At 31.0% G+C, this 19,945-nt stretch overlaps 1 protein-coding gene across 1 annotated transcript; it reads right to left on the bottom strand.

Annotated features, from left to right (window-relative positions):
* Positions 1-1,546: 1,546 nt before the first annotated feature.
* Positions 1,547-19,921, bottom strand: LOC134714502 (protein PRRC1-A-like). Its single transcript, XM_063575799.1, has 10 exons — positions 19,820-19,921; positions 16,426-16,537; positions 14,966-15,069; positions 12,751-12,782; positions 12,158-12,249; positions 10,216-10,358; positions 9,809-9,863; positions 7,536-7,645; positions 6,647-6,804; positions 1,547-4,496 (listed from the first exon to the last, which is right to left on the bottom strand). The coding sequence occupies exons 2-10, from the start codon at positions 16,514-16,516 to the stop codon at positions 4,181-4,183; spliced, it is 1,101 nt and encodes a 366-aa protein (XP_063431869.1). The 5' UTR covers positions 16,517-16,537; positions 19,820-19,921; the 3' UTR covers positions 1,547-4,180.
* Between the last annotated feature and the right edge of the window lie 24 nt (positions 19,922-19,945).

Below are 19,945 nucleotides of genomic sequence, written 5' to 3'. Positions count from 1 at the left end.
CAACTTTGTAATTTATTTGGCCTTTTAACATTTTTTATTCGAGCGTCACTTATGAGTCTTTTGTAAACGAAACGCGCGTCTGGGGTAAATAAGAAATTTCAATCCTGATATCTATGAAGAGTTTATTTGTATTGAACCAGTGGTTCATCAAATAATATGAGTATAAGAATAGTAATCACTAACCGTGAAAAGATAAGGCAATTTGATAAAAAAAATAATACCTTTATTGCAATCTATGAAGTTATTTTCGTAGATCTGGTATTACTGATCACCCTTTGCAGTGCACAGTTTGTATCATAATTTCCTTGGTAGAGAGTTCCTGCTCACAAGGAAGCTATTAAACCAACAGTTCCAAATGGTGAAGTTAAAATCATCCCTTCGTAAATTTTACGGACGCCATCAAGAGTTGGTTGACCGTTATGGAATAACCGTTTCACAAAATATATCGGATATGTTCCTTCCGTCGTAACTACAATCCCCTTACTTTTTATGAATGTGACCTACCGAATTAAGACTATTTACCGGATTTGTTATCACATAAGCAACACGACGGGTGCCACATATGGGGCTAGATCTGCTTACCCTTCCGGAGCACCTGAGATCATCCCTAGTTTGTGGTGGGAATCATGTTGTTTATTCTTTAGTTTTCTGTGTTGTGTCATGTGTACTATTGTTTGTTTTTCTGTTTATCTTTTTCTTTTTTAGCCATGGCGTTGTCAGTTTATTTTCGATTTATGAGTTTGACTGTTCCTTTGGTATGTTTCGTCCCTCTTTTGTACCTTTCTATTATAGTGTAAACATATCCTAAAGCATAAAATTAGTCAAAATTGCCATTTCATGGCAATAACTCCTCCTCAAATATTTTTAAGCAAAGTTTGCATTTTTCAAGCTTTTGTATACCTGGTAAGATTTGTCATTTGCAGTTTCTACAGATCTACAACTACTACTAAGATTATTTGCAAATCAAAAAAATAGCAAATGTGTTTTTGTTAATGGCAAAAACTCCTTAAGGGATCATCTGATACCTGTGGTCAGGGACATATAAGTGAAATATAATACTTATATGTCTGCATTGGTGAACCAAGGAAGAAGTTAAATCGTGACGCTCTTGATATTCTTTATCTATTGCAGTTTTCAAGATATAAGATGTACGGCAATTAATACATTTTACCATTAGGTTTTATTTTTAGGCATAGCAGCAATGTTTTTGACTGACGGGGAAAACACATTTTCACGTTTGGTTGGGGAAAAAATCAACAACAAAAGACAAATACAATGGACTATGACAGGTGTCAACAGGCATCAATGGATGAAGACCATAACAAACAAGTGATGACAACAGCTCATATTGCAATCAAGCGCATTACAGAAATACAGGGTAACAGAAATAACTTTCTGGTAGGACTAAGGGAAATTCTTAAAATCAACCTAAATGTGAATGATGCCTTCAATTCATGATAAAATATACAGTAGTTGCAGATGTATTTTTACTTATCAGAGATGAACCAGTTAATGTCTGTAGAAATATTTAATAATGAAATTAAAATATACTTTAAATAATTTAATGAATATTCTATACACTTGTACAACTTGCCATTTACAATGACATTTTAACCCAATTGCAGTAATACATAATGAATAAATTAATACATAACCAATGCTTTAGAGAAAACTAGACAGTCAAATGAGTTTATGTTTCATACATTCATTGTAATATTTCATATATGTACCAATCAAAAGTCATAAATGATAAAAGTTATTAATCGGTTCATATCTTCATGTTACAACAGTTATTGGTTTTCATTCATCAAACCTGTTGTAGTTACATGTCAAGTTACATGTCAAATTACATGTCAAGCTTCTATGGGGAAAGTTGTGGCTGACTTCCAAGAACATGGAGTATTTTAAAAATGAATGATTCTTGAGAAATAAAATCAACAAAGTTTTGTTTGACCTTTAAGTCCAAGCAACCATAAGTTCTTTGACATAACATCTGATGAATGGAAATTTCACAACCAGGGATATTTTGATTTAATAATGAAAATCAAAAGGATTTTTAGGATTTAAATAGATTGTTGCTTTTTAACAATAAGTGGCAAATATTTAATACATATTCTGCTGGAACCAAAACAATTGCTAATTGTCACAAAAAAGTGATATTTTAAATTTATGAAATAAATTAAAGTTTTCAAAATTGTTTCCCCAAAGAATGAAATGACTTGGTATAACTTTTTCCTGTTCAAAATACATGCATAATACTTCTATAAAATTCCCGTATATAATTATTTCATAAACATTAGGTTGTCATTTATATAACATGAAAGACTCACATTTATATTATGCTTTTTGTAATATATCTCAAGCCATATGAACTGCATTCAGCTCACCATATTATCACATACAAATGTAGTGAACAGATATCAGTTACAGTACTCAATCTAATGATGGAAGCAACACTGCATTGTTTATAGACACCCTAATCATAAATATTCAATATTTTACTTGTTCCATCTATGAGACCAGTTTAGAGAGATTTTTGCTTGTGTTTTTCATTACCTTTGATTGTAAAAGTATAATCTCTGATAGAAGACATCTTTGATTGCCAGTTTAGATGAGAAATATTTGAAATCTTTATAAATCTAATGATTTTAATCTTATATATTTGCTAATTTTTACTTCTAATATATGTGGTTTAAAAATTAAAATTCATCAGTCAACATTCAGAAGTTTACACATTACTAGGGATTCATTTATTTTCGTGGGTAGCAATTTTCATGGATTAAGAAAACATATATATATGTGGATACTTAAAAGCCTTCACGGTTTTGCCAAAGTCTGCATACAAGCTAACAGAAAACTTGTCATTCTTTGAACAATTGACTTCATGGTTTACCCTAACCAACGAAATCCACGAAAATTGGTATCCAACGAATAATAATGAATCCACAGTACTATGATATGGAATTCCTAGACAAATGATGCATGTCTTTAGTATGAAATTCTAAGTAGGCACTAATTAAAGTTCCACTTCTTATGAAAAGATTATGTTCAGCACTTTATTGATATGACTCAGACTCAATTGATGAAGACATGATATATTAGGTTTTCCATCTAATATCATTCACAAGGCGTATATCCTGATAAGGGGATATAACTCTAATTGAATATTCATACATTTCTTATGTCTTTAAATATTGTAATGTAATGTTTCATTTGGAATTTTCATAAAGCAGTTTTAAGTCAAGAACCTTAACTCTCATTAATTTTTTTTATTCTTTCATACATAATATGATAATACATGAACAGGTTATCTCATGTTTACCTAAACCACATCATTAATATATGTCAGAACATTCAACTCAACCAAAACAATGTAATGAAATGTATTTTCTACCATGAAACAGTTATAAATTTGTGTAATGAATAAAGCAAATGCTCACGGATGCAACAGATATATATGACTAAAGTATGATAATTCACCTATCCACATTGCATATATATAAATCAAACAACTACAACAAATGCTATAATGCCACTAAATGAAGGGTAAGGTTTTTATCTGTATTTTCACATTACCACAATATTGTAATTTCAAAAATTATTGAAGAGCTTTTATTAATGCAAATAAAGCTACTGGGTGAATAACACAATAGTAAGAACTTGCTGTCATGTATCCCATACCTGCATGCAGATTTTTCTGAAATTGCAATAATACATCTTGCATTTTGTCCATTCATTCAAAATCGCAATAATATATGCACATAATAAGTTCTAAATTTACAGTAAATCTTTTTTTTTTATCTCATTTCAAATACCAAAACCAAAAAGTAACCAATAAGTGCCACTCATTTAATTTTGATTTGTGTCTGGAAGACAACCAGGATTAAATCCTTCAAATTAAATGCTCACAACAAATAGCAAAATCTAATTTAAAGGGTGTACATAAAAATAAATTATTAATTTATTATCTCCCTTTAAAATCAAGTGGTTTATTCAGGATTTTTTTTCTTGTTGGTTTTAGGCTGACAACGTATACTGTCTTCAGTAATACAAAATATATCAACTTTCAAATAATATCAACATAAGCTCAAAAATAGCTTTTATAAAGCCTCAAAGTAAAAGTCAAAAAGGGGAATTAAAATATGGGCCCTATAACAAGAAAAGTTAAAATAAGTTCTATCTATGATACAAATGAAGTAGGAAGCCTTTCTTTATACATAAATGCAAGTTGTCTTGATGCCATACATAGAGATTCTCTCCTACTGATGCCAGTCAATGCATTCTGCCAATCACTATGTCCAATATGAGGGTTTGTTTCTTCTATCACTTGACCAATAGACTTTGCCAGTCCTGACCAACGTAAGGGATAATCTGATGCTGTTGAGTCTTGGGCTTTTAGTATATGTTCTGTAGGTATAGGTGTAGGTTGTGAGAATGTCTGAAGTTCCACTCTATGTGATGGGTCCCGTAGAATTAAACATGTCATTTCAAACCATCTGGAAAATATGATTAACTCCAGTATGAATAACATTTTATATCAGCAAAATTAATTATTAACAAACAGCATGTAACTTCATTGTTTTTAAGTTAACCATATAGTGTATGAATGGCAAGTTCTGATTTTTAATCTTAATTTTAAATTTAAACCAAAAAATAAGATATATATCATTTTATTCTAAGAATTATTAATAAAAGAGAAATAGGTTGAATATAAATATGAATTATATCAATTTTTCTATAATCTTGAAAATCAAAGTAATAATGAAAACAATTACCATAAAGAATGTTTGCTAGAAATTATATATATTCATTAGCAGCATAAAAGCAAATTTAGAAAAATGTTTTTACATTACAAAATGTTTCTACATTAGAAAATGCCTGTACCAGGTCAGGAATATGACAGTTGTTATCCATTCGTTTGATGTGTTTGGACTTTTGATTTTGGACTTTCCTTTTTGAATTTTTAAGCGGAGTTCAGTATTTTGTGTTTTTACTTTTTTCTTGGCATTGACAGATAACAAAAGTTCCCTGTATGACTCAATTTTATTATGCACTAAATTCTAACTTGAAAAGAAAACCTTATTATACTTTTAAAGAACTTCATGAAATAATAAACACTGATAGAACATCACATTCAGTAGATCCTACCCAATTTTTAAAAGCCTTTTATTTATAAACAAAGAACTGCGTTATTTCAGTTAAGTTTTTGCTATATAAAAGAAAATTTATTTATATAAATGGAACAAGTGAAACTGCGAGCTACTGCTCACTGATGATACCCCGCCGCAAGTGGATAATATTAATAGTGTAAAAATATGCAAGTGTTCTGTAAACAGAATGTTGTCAAGTGATGAATCTGAAAAGGCATCACACGGTATAGCTGACTTATATAGATCCTGAAACCAAATTTCAGAAATCCTTGTATTGTAGTTCCTGAGAAAAAAGTGACGAAAATTTTCAACTTGGCTATCATGTAAAATCATACAAGTGTTCAGTAAACAGGAAGTTGTCGAGTGATGAATCTGAAAATGCATCACACAGTATAGCTGACTTATATAGATCCCAAAACCAAATTTCAGAAATCCTTGTATTGTAGTTCCTAAAAAAATGTGACGAAAATTTTCAACTTGGCTATCATGTGTAATATCATACAAGTGTTCAGTAAACAGGAAGTTGTCGAGTGATGAATCTGAAATCGCATCACACGGTATAGCTGACTTATATAAATCCTAAAACCAAATTTCAGAAATTCTTGTATTGTAGTTCCTGAGAAAAATGTGACGAAAATTTTCAACTTGGCTATCATGTGTAAAATCATACAAGTGTTCGGTAAACAGGAAGTTGTCAAGTGATGAATCTGAAAACGCATCACACATTATAGCTGACTTATATAAATCCTGAAACCAAATTTCAGAAATCCTTGTATTGTAGTTCCTGAGAAAAATGTGACAAAAATTTTCAACTTGGCTATCATGTGTAAAATCATACAAGTGTTCGGTAAACAGGAAGTTGTCAAGTGATGAATCTGAAAACGCATCACGCGGTATGGCCGACATAACTAAATGTTGATACCAAATTACAGAAAGGGTGGATGTGTAGTTCCTGAGAAAAATGTGACAAAAGTTTCATGGGACGGACTGACTGACGGACGGACTGATAGACAGAGGTAAAACAGTATAACCCCCCTTTTTTAAAGCAGGGGTATAAAAAGTGTGCTTTTTTGGTTCATTTAAGAATTCTGTATGATCATGATGATGTCTATCTGGTAATAAATCATAAAAGATTACACATATAGACCTAATTATCAGTTTTACAATAGAACAATAAAATAGATCTAGATTTAAATAGGGTCTGAATTCATAATTCAGATAAAATCTTTATTTCCTTTGTTTAAATAGTTTTCCCAACGAAGTTTTCTTTCAAATCAAAATCCAGGTACAAAGAAGATAACAGATATGGCATTCTTTCTTTGTGCCGTATTGATTTTCTAAAAGAACATTTTTCTACTAAATTTGGTATAAATCAATAATTATTTGTACAAAAAAAACAGGTATACATAGTGTTAAATATTTTTACAATTATCCTTAAATCCATGCAAACATATGATGAATAACGTACATTTTAAATAATAATATTGTAAATTTACCTGTCAGGAAGTGTTTCTATAATGAAGCCTTCTAATGAAACTACAGGGATATCTTCTGGAATATTTCCTTGTTGTCGTAGATTCTGGACCCTCTCTTCTGCACCTTTTAGACCTGCAGTAAAACCAACAGGTTGTGCTGCTGTTGTTGCTTGGCTTTCCTGGAAATATAATTCAAAATGTCAGTTTGCAAAAATTCTCTTGCATCTTTTACAAATTGGTTATCTCCCTTATTTAATCTTTTGCACCATTTACTAGCCTGGCATCCTGGACAAACTTTCTGTTTACATAGGTACGTCCAGGCATAACATTTTTAATGTTACGTTTTTCAGTGTTGAACAGGATAGCATAACTGTGCATATACTAAAAACAATGATTATTTTGCTGGGATTGTTAAATAACTGGTGATTTTGGATGCTATTCATCAATGTTCAGATTGCTATGTTTTTCTGTTTTTCTGTTATTTTGTTCCGTTTCATTGTCTATGCATTCAAGCATTTAATGAAGTAATCATAGATCAGCTGACTATGAAAACTTAATTATTAGGTTTATAGTTATCTCCCTTATATGAAAATCTTTTGCATCATTTACAAAATAGTTATGTCCCCTAATTAACAGATTGTTGTTCTGGTTTTTTTTAATCGTTAATTCCTCTTGTATATGTTTAACAGTTTCAAAGCAATCACTATTGTTAGTCGAAAAAACATGATTGTCAAGGTATTCAGGAATTCAAAATGTTAATTCCCCATTTCCATTCTCAATTTTATTGCATGTATAATAGCAAACTTTTAGTATGCAATATTAATGTTTGTAATCATATTATAAATATTTTTCCTGTTTGAAATGCGTTTTTCTCAAAAAAATAATAATCATAATAAATCCTTAAACTAACCACCCCAGAGACAGTGGCTCTCCCAAACACATGCTGAAATGCTTCTCTAACAGCTCCAACTTTGTTTTCATTGGATGATGTAACTACTATATCTATGTCTCCACCAGATTCTACCAATATAAAAACATGGTTATACATTTGAAATACCTTTTAAATTTCCTCAAAAAAGAGAAACTAGAGGCTCTAAAGAGCCTGTGTCGCTCATCTTGGTCTATGTGAATATTAAACAAAGGACGCAGATGGATTCATGACAAAATTGTGTTTTGGTGATAGTGATGTGTTTGTACATCTTAATTTACTGAACCCTCTTGCTGCTTACAATTATCTCTATCTATAATTAACTTGGCACAGTAGTTTCAGAGGGGAAGATTTTTGTAAAAGATAACTAAGATTTACAAAAAAATGGTTAAAATTGACTATGAAGGGCAATAACTCCTAAAGGGGTCAACTGACAATTTCGGTCATGTTGACTTATTTGTAGATCTTACTTTGCCAACATTAATTGTATTTTACAGTTTATCTCTATCTATAATAATATTCAAGATAATTACAAAAAACAGCAAAATTTCCTTAAAATTACCAATTCAGGGGAAGCAACCCAACAACAGATTGTCTGATTCATCTGCAAATTTCAGGGCAGATAGATCTTGACCTGATAAACAATTAAACCTCATGTCAGATTTGCTCTAAATGCTTTAGTTTTTGAGTTATAAGCCAAAAACTGCATTTTACCCCTATGTTATATTTTTAGCCATGGCGACCATCTTGGTTGGTTGGCCGGGTAAAAAAACACAAATTTTAAAGTAGATACATCAATGATTATTGTTGCCAAGTTTGGGTAAATTTGGCCCGGTAGTTTCAGAGGAGAAGATTTTTGTAAAAGATCATGGAGATTTACGAAAAATGGTTAAAAATTGACTATAAAGGGCAATAACTCCTAAAGGGGTCAACTGACCATTTTGGTCATTTTGACTTATTTGTAAATCTTACTTTGCTGAACATTATTGCTGTTTTCAGTTTATCTCCATCTGTAATAATATTCAAGATAATAACCAAAAACAGTAAAATTTCCTTAAAATTACCAATTTAGGGGCAGCAACCCAACAATGGGTTGTCTGATTCATCTGAAAATTTCAGGGCAGATAGATCTTACCTGATTAACAATTTTACTCCGCATCAGATTTGCTCTAAATGCTTTGGTTTTTGAGTTATAAGCCAAAAACTGCATTTTACCCCTATGTTATATTTTTAGCCATGGCTGCCATCATGGTTGGTTGGCCGGGTCAAAAAACACAAATTTTAAACTAGATACATCAATGATGATTGTGGCCAAGTTTGGTTTAATTTAGCCCAGTAGTTTCAGAGGAGAAGATTTTTGTAAAAGATCATGGAGATTTACGAAAAATGGTTAAAAATTGACTATAAAGGGCAATAGCTCCTAAAGGGGTCAACTGACCATTTTGGTCATGTTGACTTATTTGTAAATCTTACTTTGCTGAACATGATTGCTGTTTACAGTTTATCTCCATCTGTAATAATATTCAAGATAATAACCAAAAACAGTAAAATTTCCTTAAAATTACCAATTTAGGGGCAGCAACCCAACAATGGGTTGTCTGATTCATCTGAAAATTTCAGGGCAGATAGATCTTGATTACCTGATAAACAATTTAACCACCATGTCAGATTTGCTCTAAATGCTTTGATTTTTGAGTTATAAGCCAAAAACTGCATTTTTACCCTATGTTCTATTTTTAGCCATGGCGGCCATCTTGGTTGGTTGGCCGGGTCAAAAAACACAAATTTAAAACTAGATACATCAATGATGATTGTGGCCAAGTTTGGTTTAACTTGGCCCAGTAGTTTCAGAGGAGAAGATTTTTGTAAAAGTTAACGACGACGGACGACAGACGACAGACGACGACGTACGACGGACGCCAAGTGATGGGAAAGGCTCACTTGGCCTTTTAGGCCAGGCGAGCTAAAAAGTCAGAAAAGATAACCAGAAGTCTTTATTAAATTTCCTGTACTAGTATAGTTTAATTTCGAAAATTTAATTGCATTTGCTACTTTAATTTATTTCATATAAACTATTTTAGTTAATACAGTATAAATACCGGTATATTGAAATGTTTCCTGTCTCCCTAACTACACTTAATTTCTATGAATTTCAACAGAATTCATTGATATGATAAATCAATGTCGTTTAAGTTTTAAGCTGTCATATTTGTTATCAACATAATGACTACAAAAATTTCCGAAGAATAACTTACTGATAATTTCTTTCATTCCAGGGTCCAATGTTGTGATCATTGTTTCCATAGAACTCTATAAAAATAAACAAGATATTAATAGAACTAAAAACAACTGTAGGGATAAAATATTTATATATACTGATATATGTAACAATATAAAATATATATCGTTTGAATTTTCATCATTACATGCCTTCCAAGAGGAAATATGACACATAATTTGGAAGAAATGTCAAGCTCTAGTATTTTCTAAAGAAAGGTAGCTAAGCTAACCACAGCTTGTTTTATGTACAAGAAACATATGAAACTTGGCATAGGAACAGGGATGAGCACCCATATTCACAAATATACACGACAATGATTCATGAATATCTTTTCTAAATCTTATAATCCCTGCAATAATTTTGTTTATCATCATAGCATACCTTGACTTTGGACATGATTTTGTTCCCAGAAATCCAACCAAACAGTCCAGTATCTTGTCCTGCAGAACTTTGTGGTGATACAGGAATCATTTCTGCTGGTACCTCAATCTGGGCACTTGCTTCATAAGGAGACTGGATTGGAGCTACAGAAAACAGGTTCTTCAAATTTAAGAATTTTGTTTCATCTGATAATGTACATCATAAGCTTAACATCAGGCAAAGTTATAATAAAAGTCTTTGCAAATTATGTAGAATTTCCTCTTTCCTATTTGTTCTATAGACACAATGCATTTCATATTAGAAATATAAACAAATTTTTTTACATGTTTAATTGTTGTATATTTACAGTGGATAATCAAACATATCACACCGCATGATTTAACTTTTCAGTGGGTTTAATATTAAACATGTCACAACAAATGATTACACTTTTCAGTTAGTTTAATATTAAACATATCACACCACATGATTACACTTTTCAGTGGGTTTAATATTAAACATGTCACAACAAATGATTACACTTTTCAGTGGGTTTAATATTAAACATATCACAGCACATGATTACACTTTTAAGTGGGCTATAAAACATATCACACCACAAGATTACACTTTTCAGTGGGTTTAATATTAAACATGTCACATCAAAGGATTACACTTTTCAGTGGACTGTAAAACATATCACACCACAAGATTACACTTTTCAGTGGGTTTAATATTAAACATGTCACATCAAAGGATTACACTTTTCAGTGGACTGTAAAATATATCACACCACATGATTACACTTTTCAGTGGGCTATAAAACATAGCACACCACAAGATTACACTTTTCAGTGGGTTTAATATTAAACATGTCACATCAAAGGATTACACTTTTCAGTGGACTGTAAAATATATCACACCACATGATTACACTTTTCAGTGGGCTATAAAACATATCACACCACAAGATTACACTTTTCAGTGGGTTTAATATTAAACATGTCACATCAAAGGATTACACTTTTCAGTGGACTGTAAAATATATCACACCACATGATTACACTTTTCAGTGGGCTATAAAACATAGCACACCACAAGATTACACTTTTCAGTGGGTTTAATATTAAACATGTCAGATCAAAGCATTACACTTTTCAGTGGACTGTAAAACATATCACACCACAAGATTACACTTTTCAATGGGTTTAATATTAAACATATCACACCACATGATTACACTTTTCAGTGGGTTTAATATTAAACATATCACACCACAAGATTACACTTTTCAGTGAGTTTAATATTAAACATATCACACCACATGATTACACTTTTCAGTGGGTTTAATATTAAACATATCACACCACAAGATTACACTTTTCAGTGTGTTTAATATTAAACATGTCACACCACATGATTACACTTTTCAGTGGGTTTAATATTAAACATATCACACCACAAGATTACACTTTTCTGTGGGTTTAATATTAAACATATCACACCACATGATTACACTTTTCAGTGGGTTTAATATTAAACATATCGCACCACAAGATTACACTTTTCAGTGCGTTTAATATTAAACATATCACAACACAAGATTACACTTAACAGTGGGTTTAATATTAAACATATCACACCACATGATAACACTTTTCAGTGGGTTTAATATTAAACATGTCACATCAAATGATTACTTTTCAGTGGGTTATAAAACATATCACACCACATGATTACACTTTTCAATGGGTTATAAAACATATCACACCACATGATTACACTTTTCAGTGGGTTTAATATTAAACATGTCACATCAAATGATTACTTTTCAATGGGTTATAAAACATATCACACCACATGATTACACTTTTCAGTGGGTTATAAAACATATCACACCACACGATTACACTTTTCAGTGGGTTATAAAACATATCACACAACATGGTAACAGATTAATTACCTGGAGCTGCAATACTAGAAGCTGTTGGTTGACTTGGTACAGGTGTTGCCATAGCAGATCCTGGTGTTGATATGGATGATCCAGGACTTGGTCTAAAAGATAACCATTACATACAGATTGATTGATTATTTGTTGCTTTACATCCAATGTAAAATATTTCATGCATGTTCAGGATGAGACTATATACAAGAAGTACTACCATATTCTTTTATTAATGTATTCACTATTTATTTTCAAATTATTACAGCTACTATGTAGAATTCAAAATAAATTTCAAATTGTATGCTGCTTGTTAACACATTTTCAAATTGTGATAAATATGTGAGTTGTTTGAATGTACTTTATCTTATATATCATTTATATATGATATCTAATTTATTGCCGACACCAAAAAATGGAAATTATAATAAGTCTTTAAATATTCAGTCTCATTTCCGGTTGATTTATTTTATGTTCATTCTTTTAATAGCAAAATTTTATACTAAGTAGAGTGAAGAGTGTAAAACCCAGTTGTGTTATTAAAAGTAAGGTATGCACAGATGGACAGATAAATATAGGTTTTGTAATGAAAAGAAAAGGTCATATATAAATACCTTTGTGGTGTAGACATAGGAGATCCCTCTTTCTGAAATAACAAAACAAAAGTATACATTAAATATAAATAAAAATAAATAAACTAGAGAGAAGAGTTACAAAAATAAATTCTAATGAAGATGACTTTTTTATAATGATGTTTTTTTCCAGTTTTCTTTTAACCATCATCTCCTATTGTTCACATTTCATATCAACTTTGTACTGACTTAAAACAATAAAGTTATCACAAAATATGTATAATTTCATATTATTCTGAAACTATGCTGAGAAGCTTTACATTGTAACTAAGGCCACAACAATTTAATTTCTTGTTCTACGGATTTTTGGACTCAAAAGTATGGGGCGAGCAAGCGATTTGAAACTTTAATAAAAAAATATTCTATTTGCAAATTTTTGAGGCGAAGCTTAAAAAGTAAAGGCGAGCGATTATAATTTTTTTTTTGTAAACAATAAAAAGTAATTTTGACAATATAAAAACTTGATTTATCACTTGTACATTGACATTTCTTTAATTTCTGATGTATTTTTTCCCTGTTCACCAAGAAATAGTTAAATCTGGTCTATGTGTGTGTGACTGACAATGAAACAATTCTCCATTCAAGTCATAATCAGTTTGGGGGCAACCCCTTAATGTTATATATCCTTTTTACATGTTTTATGAGGGATCAATATAAAATATAATATATTTGTTTGTATAAAAGAGCTCATATTTTCTCAAAGTACTATATATCTATCTGGTATTAAATGGTCAAAACATGTCCAAGAATTTTGTAATATTCCTGGACTTTAACCATGTTAACACATTTACTTTAACAGTTTAATATTATTTAAAATAAGTGGACCCCTCTTTTAGAAAAAGTTGTTTAAAATATGATGCAACTCTCCTCTTTTTGAGTACAAAATTCTAAGTTTTCAAAGGTTTTGTATCGAAGAACTATACAAATCCTTGGTATTTCTATTTTCTTTTCTACATCAATAAAATGACCCCTTATCTTAGGGAGGGTTGTTCAACCTGATTATAACAAACACAGGTCAAAGTATGGCCTTTTACACAGGGCTTTGGTACCGTGAGACCAAACAGCAAGCTATAAAGGACCCCAAAATTATTAGCGTACACAATTCGAACAGGAAAACCAACGGTCTAATTTATATATATTTCCAAACAGGAAAATACCAAATTATGAACAACATCAACAAACGATAACTGCTGAACGACAGGCCCCTGAATCAATCAAGACAGGTGCATATAAACATGTTATGGCTATAGATAGTTTTGTTTCACCAGCATACAATATAATTGCAGTTGAAGACAAATCCTTCAGAAGATCTTCATACTTTATTCTAACAGTGAACTTGCTTTGATAGGGAATATAAGTAAGGGGGAAAGAAACCAATTGTTTGTTCTTTACAGGTATTTCTGCGCTGTTATAAATTTATATCGGAGCACTCCCTCTTTGGATAAATAAGTTTCATGCCGAAACAAATATTCTCTCAGATATTTACACCTTGTGGTGGGGTGATTTTATGTTTAAAGTCGTTATATACAGGTTAAACTGTGATTTTAAAACAAATGTTGATATCTTTTTATAATATTTACAAAAAGAATGGTGCGGGAAATGGACATGATTACATTTCCGGATGCGGGAAGCGGGAATATAAAAAAAATAAAAAAATTCTGTTTTGAAAAAAATAGGTGCTGGCGGGTCTGTCGAACAAGGAATCAAATTGGTGTGGCCTTATAACTAAATTATTAAGTTGTTTAATTTTACCATTCATGTTTTATATTTATTATGTACATACATATTGTTTAGTTGATTATTGTCTCTCATAAATCTGTACAGATTGGCGTATGTATACAAAATGTTTCTTTATAGTTACATATTGTGTAATTTTATCCATAAGGTGAGACGTAAATAAAATATTGAATTGAATTGAATTATCATCACGATTATATAAGATATTGGGGGTTTACCCAGATTATTATTTTAAAAATGTATAATGCAAAATTTGGTTATTATCTGATATAAGACTCAGATTCACTAGTACACATATCTTTGAAATCAACAGGACCCTAACCTAAGAGTTGTAAATATAGGTAACTTATACATGTACGGTGGACTTCTTGTTATACTGCATCAATTTTAAAGCCAAAAATTTGCAATATTTAACTTTAGTGATTTGAGAGTTAAATTAAGGCTATTATAGCATACTTACTTCTGCTGAACTACTAACATTCATAAATGCAGGAAGTGGTGTAGGTGGTGAGACACTACTACTGATGCTTGGTGTAGGTAGAGCTGGTGTGGAACTACCAGAAGCTATAAAATCATAAATTAATATTATTATACAAGTCAAATAAAATTTTCACAGATATACAATTTTTCAAACAAAATTTATAGCACCATGGGCCAGAAATATAAGAACATGCTTAGCCTGATAGGTCAAAACTCTGAAATTATAGGACGACCCTTTCAAAGGCTGTAAGGGCTTAGCACTCTGAAATTATAGGACAACCCTTTCAACGGCTGCAAGGACTTGTCACTCTGAAATTACAGGACAAGTCTGAGAGGTCAACACTCTGAAATTATAGGACAAGTCTGAGAGGTCAACTCTGAAATTATAGGACAATTCTGAGAGGTCAACACTCTGAAATTATAGGACAAGTCTGAGAGGTCAACACTCTGAAATTATAGGACAAGTCTGAGAGGTCAACACTCTGAAATTATAGGACAAGTCTGAGAGGTCAACACTCTGAAATTATAGGACAAGTCTGAGAGGTCAACACTCTGAAATTATAGGACAAGTCTGAGAGGTCAACACTCTGAAATTATAGGACAAGTCTGAGAGGTCAACACTCTGAAATTATAGGACAAGTCTGATAGGTCAACACTCTGAAATTATAGGACAGGTCTGAGAGGTCAACACTCTGAAATTATAGGACAACCCTTTCAACGGCTGTAAAGACTTGTCACTCTGAAATTACAGGACAAGTCTGATAGGTCAACACTCTGAAATTATAGGACAAGTCTGAGAGGTCAACACTCTGAAATTATAGGACAAGTCTGATAGGTCAACACTCTGAAATTATAGGACAAGTCTGAGAGGTCAACACTCTGAAATTATAGGACAAGTCTGAGAGGTCAACACTCTGAAATTATAGGACAAATCTGAGAGGTCAACACTCTGAAATTGTAGAACAAGTCTGATAGGTAAAAACTCTGAAATTATAGGACAATTAACACTCTGAAATTACAGGACAACCATTTCAATGGCTGTAAGGGCTTGAGAAGAACAATGAATCCTTTAAAAACATTCTTATACATATATATGAATTATTCATGAATACAATATTTTCATTTTAAAAACTTTCTACATACTAAAACCAATAACAGTTATAAAGAACTGGGTGCGTTTAACTACTCTGGATAATGTATTTTGATGAATACAAACTTTTGTGGAACAAAAAACAAAATCATAATTCCATAAATATTAGATTTCATGTTTTTGTCAATGTCTGAATGTAAGATTACAGAAAATTTGTAATTCTTATTGGAACATTTTAGTTCAAAGTTTACTGCTTCTAATCAACTTCAGAAAATTGGTATCCCAACAAATTAAAATAAATGATAATGAATATACAGAAAAGAAAATACCAAATTGTTGACATTTCTAACCGTTTAAGTCTGCTTCTTGCATTTGCCTTGCCATATCAGCTTCTTCTTTTGTTATAATTTCTGTCGATTCATCAGAAGATTCCTCCATCATTTTGTCAATCTATTTATTTATCTAAAATAATAGGAAAAAATATATAATAATAGAATAAGTAATCGCAGAATTGAAATAAATATGAAAACATTCAAAAAGTAAACAAACAACACAATAATTGATGGTTAATTATTAATGTTTTTCGATCTGAACAAGTTAAACATTATTTATCAAATGATGATTCGCCTTATTCCAAAAGTAATCTGAAGTCAAATTTCTAATGAAGTTTGCAACAATAACTACTCATTTAAATACATCATAAAATATTACAACATATAATGACATACAGTCTTGGTTAAAATTAGAGCTATTTAAACAATTAAACACAAGTTATTGACTGGTAACTACAAAATTGCTTATTTGGGCCCCTTTTTTTACCCCTAATTCCTAAAACTTTAGGACCATAACCCCAAAAATCAATCCCAATCTTCCTTTTGAGGTATTAATCCATCTTACTAAATTTCATAGAGATCCATTAACTTCAACTTAAGTTATTGTCCGGACACCAAAAGTGTCTTCCGACAATGCAGACGAAGTCATCATACCATAATACGCTTCCCAAAAAAAATTTGCAGTTGTATAAAAATTTGAGGGTTACTTAAAAATTTGGTTATGAAGATAATTTTATAAATCTATCAAACATTTTAAAACTGTCAACAGTAACCGCTTCTCCATTCGTCATTTATATACAGGCCAAGACTTTGAAGACTAGCTATAAGTCACATGATGTTTTAATATTAAAAGGGAAGTAACTGATATCACAATTAAACAGTGATTTCTCTAGAAATTTAAACGTTGAAGAATCAGTTCTGTACATTCTTGACATTAGTTTCCAATTTCTGTTACAGACAGTTGACTTGGTTTTATTGAAGGAAAACCATGTCATATGAATTGTGGTTTATCATGTTTATGACTTTATTTTTTTTAAAGGAAAATGTGTTAATTAGAAAGTTATTTTTTTATGATAACAAATTTTAAAAAGTCTCTCCATTTATAATAAATCAAAAAAATATACATTCCTTGAAATGTTTTCCTATATAAAATATATAACTCGTCTAAATATCAATCCAACAATGTTAGATCTGTAAATTTGCTTTCGCAAATTTTGGTTCTTCCCTCGCTGGGATTTGAACCCATGCTTCTGTGATATCGTGACACCAGATCTAATGTCCATGTCAATTAAAAATGCTCACTTTAATTTTTACCTGAGGGGAAGTTCTCAAACCTGTTTCCCAACTTAGTTTATTTTGGCACCTTCTGGAGGAATGAAAAAAAGCGCACGCAAAATTCTGGTAATTTTTTATTTTTCTAAAAGATAAAACATACTTAAAATTCATTTATCTAGGGCATGCTATGCCTGCAATTTTTTTAAAGGTGCGTTGGTTTGTCTGTACTCAGAATAAATTTTGAGGTGAAAATATGGCCATTTTAGCCATAGGGTCCACATGAACCTTAAGCATAAAGACTAATGTATGAGAGTATATCATATGTATTGGCATGGGGAGATGATTTTACATTTTAGTTTACCAGGACCAACAGAAGTTTTACAAGTCTGGGCTGGTGGACATGTTGTAGAGTGCAAAGACTGTGAAGATCAGTTACAGATAATATTTATTTGTTGAGTGGTTATACTTTATTTGGCAAAGTAAGTTTAACTCAAACTTTGGTCATAAATAATCTGTGTATACTTTTCTGTGGATACATGTCAACTCGTACTTTCGGCAACTCATACTCAGCCAACTCGTACTTTCGGCAACTCCTACTTCTACCAACTCGTACTTCTACTAAGTCGTACCCTATATTTTTTTAGCATTATAATACAAGTTTTCTACGTTTATATCCGTAGATATGGATATTTTAACTCCCTGAAGTATCCCAATGCACCCTGAGGTAGATCCATATAGAATATGAAAAGGATATTTTTTAGTGAACATTGCGTTGAACATGTCTTAGTTTTTTCGTGTAAGTAGTAAATATTTATCTCTTCTTCCTGTTGTACTAGCTGATTATACAACTCTTTATAAATGCCTATAAGAATTAAAATGTATTGGTTTAATTTTTTATAATTATGATAGATAATTTTATTTCATAATTCAATTTACTTACAATTCTATGCAAAGGCACTTGACATCACGTATATTTAAACATTATTGATAATTTTTGAACCTATAAGAAATCACAAGTAATATGTGACACTTTAATAAACAAATTATGTATTGCAGTTCGCGTGCCGGTGATTCATTGATCATTGTTTCACACCTGAAGCATGTCAATTACCAGTAAATCGGCCCTTATTCACACACGAAGTGTGCCATTAATTAACCGTTATCAAAACAACTTCATGTCTGATCTAATCTTTCTGCATGTACGTTTGCACAATATTTTAAAATGTATATTTCATCACAATACTACTATCATTTATATACGTATTGACATCAATTATACAGTAGCACATTTGGCTTGTAAAAGTATAAAAGTTAAAACAAAAATTAAGCCAATATTTAGAAGAATTATGAGAGACGTATTAAAAAAAACCTACTAGTATCACTAATATTTACACACACATTGTAAGAGTTTTATCATAAAACATTTTTACAAGGCTTTGTTGCTATTAATAATAGTAATATGGGTTTCTCAAAACTTGTTTTTTTCAAGGTTTAAGCCATGCATTTTCTTTTTGGTGAGGATGGTGATTGTTTAAGTATAACTCAACAGTCTTTGATGTTCATAGTGCCGCACTTATACCGATTTTTTGTTTTCATTTACTTCTCTCTGTTTATTCGACTTTTAACAAATCCATTCTATTTTTGTAGGTATGTTATCCACTAATGACCACTGATTAGCATATTGTGTAGTCATAATTATTTTAATGTGCATATCAAATAAATTGCCGTCCAAACAATTTCAAACAATCGATTCTAAGGAATACTAATGATTATAACGATTAGCATTACATAAGCTTATTTAAAACAATTATAATTGCATTTTATTAACATTGAAAGTTGTTTTTTCATTTGTATTTTGCTATATAATGATATACGAAAGAAAGTTACAATAACTATGCATAAAAGATATAAACTAGATAAATAATATCAAATAAAACATGGTTACGAGTTGGTAAAAATAGTGTACGAGTTGGTTGAGTACGACTTGCCGAAAGTACGAGTTGTCGTGTACCCCTTTTCTGTGTAGCATCTGTTGCATTTTTGACAGTTGTCATTCCTCGTCAAGCCTTATTTTTGCTTTGCTCTACAAAATCGTGGATCAATCAATTTCGTGAAATTTATAATGTAATGTGTTAACCTGTGTAATTGCTTTTGTTTACAAACAAATTCTCAATTTGTCAGTGACATCACTAGCCACGTCTGAAATCAAGCTCGGATTTTCTCTAGATTTATCCTTTAAAGTTTAACTGGTTCTCTAGTGTTA

Source organism: Mytilus trossulus, chromosome 4 (genome assembly GCF_036588685.1).
Source record: "Mytilus trossulus isolate FHL-02 chromosome 4, PNRI_Mtr1.1.1.hap1, whole genome shotgun sequence".
Classification (NCBI taxonomy): Eukaryota; Metazoa; Mollusca; class Bivalvia; order Mytilida; family Mytilidae; genus Mytilus; species Mytilus trossulus.
The sequence above is the reverse complement of the archived record's forward strand: the minus strand, read 5'-3'. Positions and strand labels throughout refer to the sequence as shown.

What these genes read in the sequence shown, in the direction of transcription:
- LOC134714502 (XM_063575799.1), bottom strand. Translation starts at nt 16,516, where the DNA reads ATGATGGAGGAATCTTCTGATGAATCGACAGAAATTATAACAAAAGAA. An exon ending in ATGTTAGTAGTTCAGCAGAA is followed by an intron (nt 12,783 to 14,965) that starts GTAAGTATGCTA and finishes TTGTTATTTCAG; the next exon opens with AAAGAGGGATCTCCTATGTC. An exon ending in CCTATGTCTACACCACAAAG is followed by an intron (nt 12,250 to 12,750) that starts GTATTTATATAT and finishes GTTATCTTTTAG; the next exon opens with ACCAAGTCCTGGATCATCCA.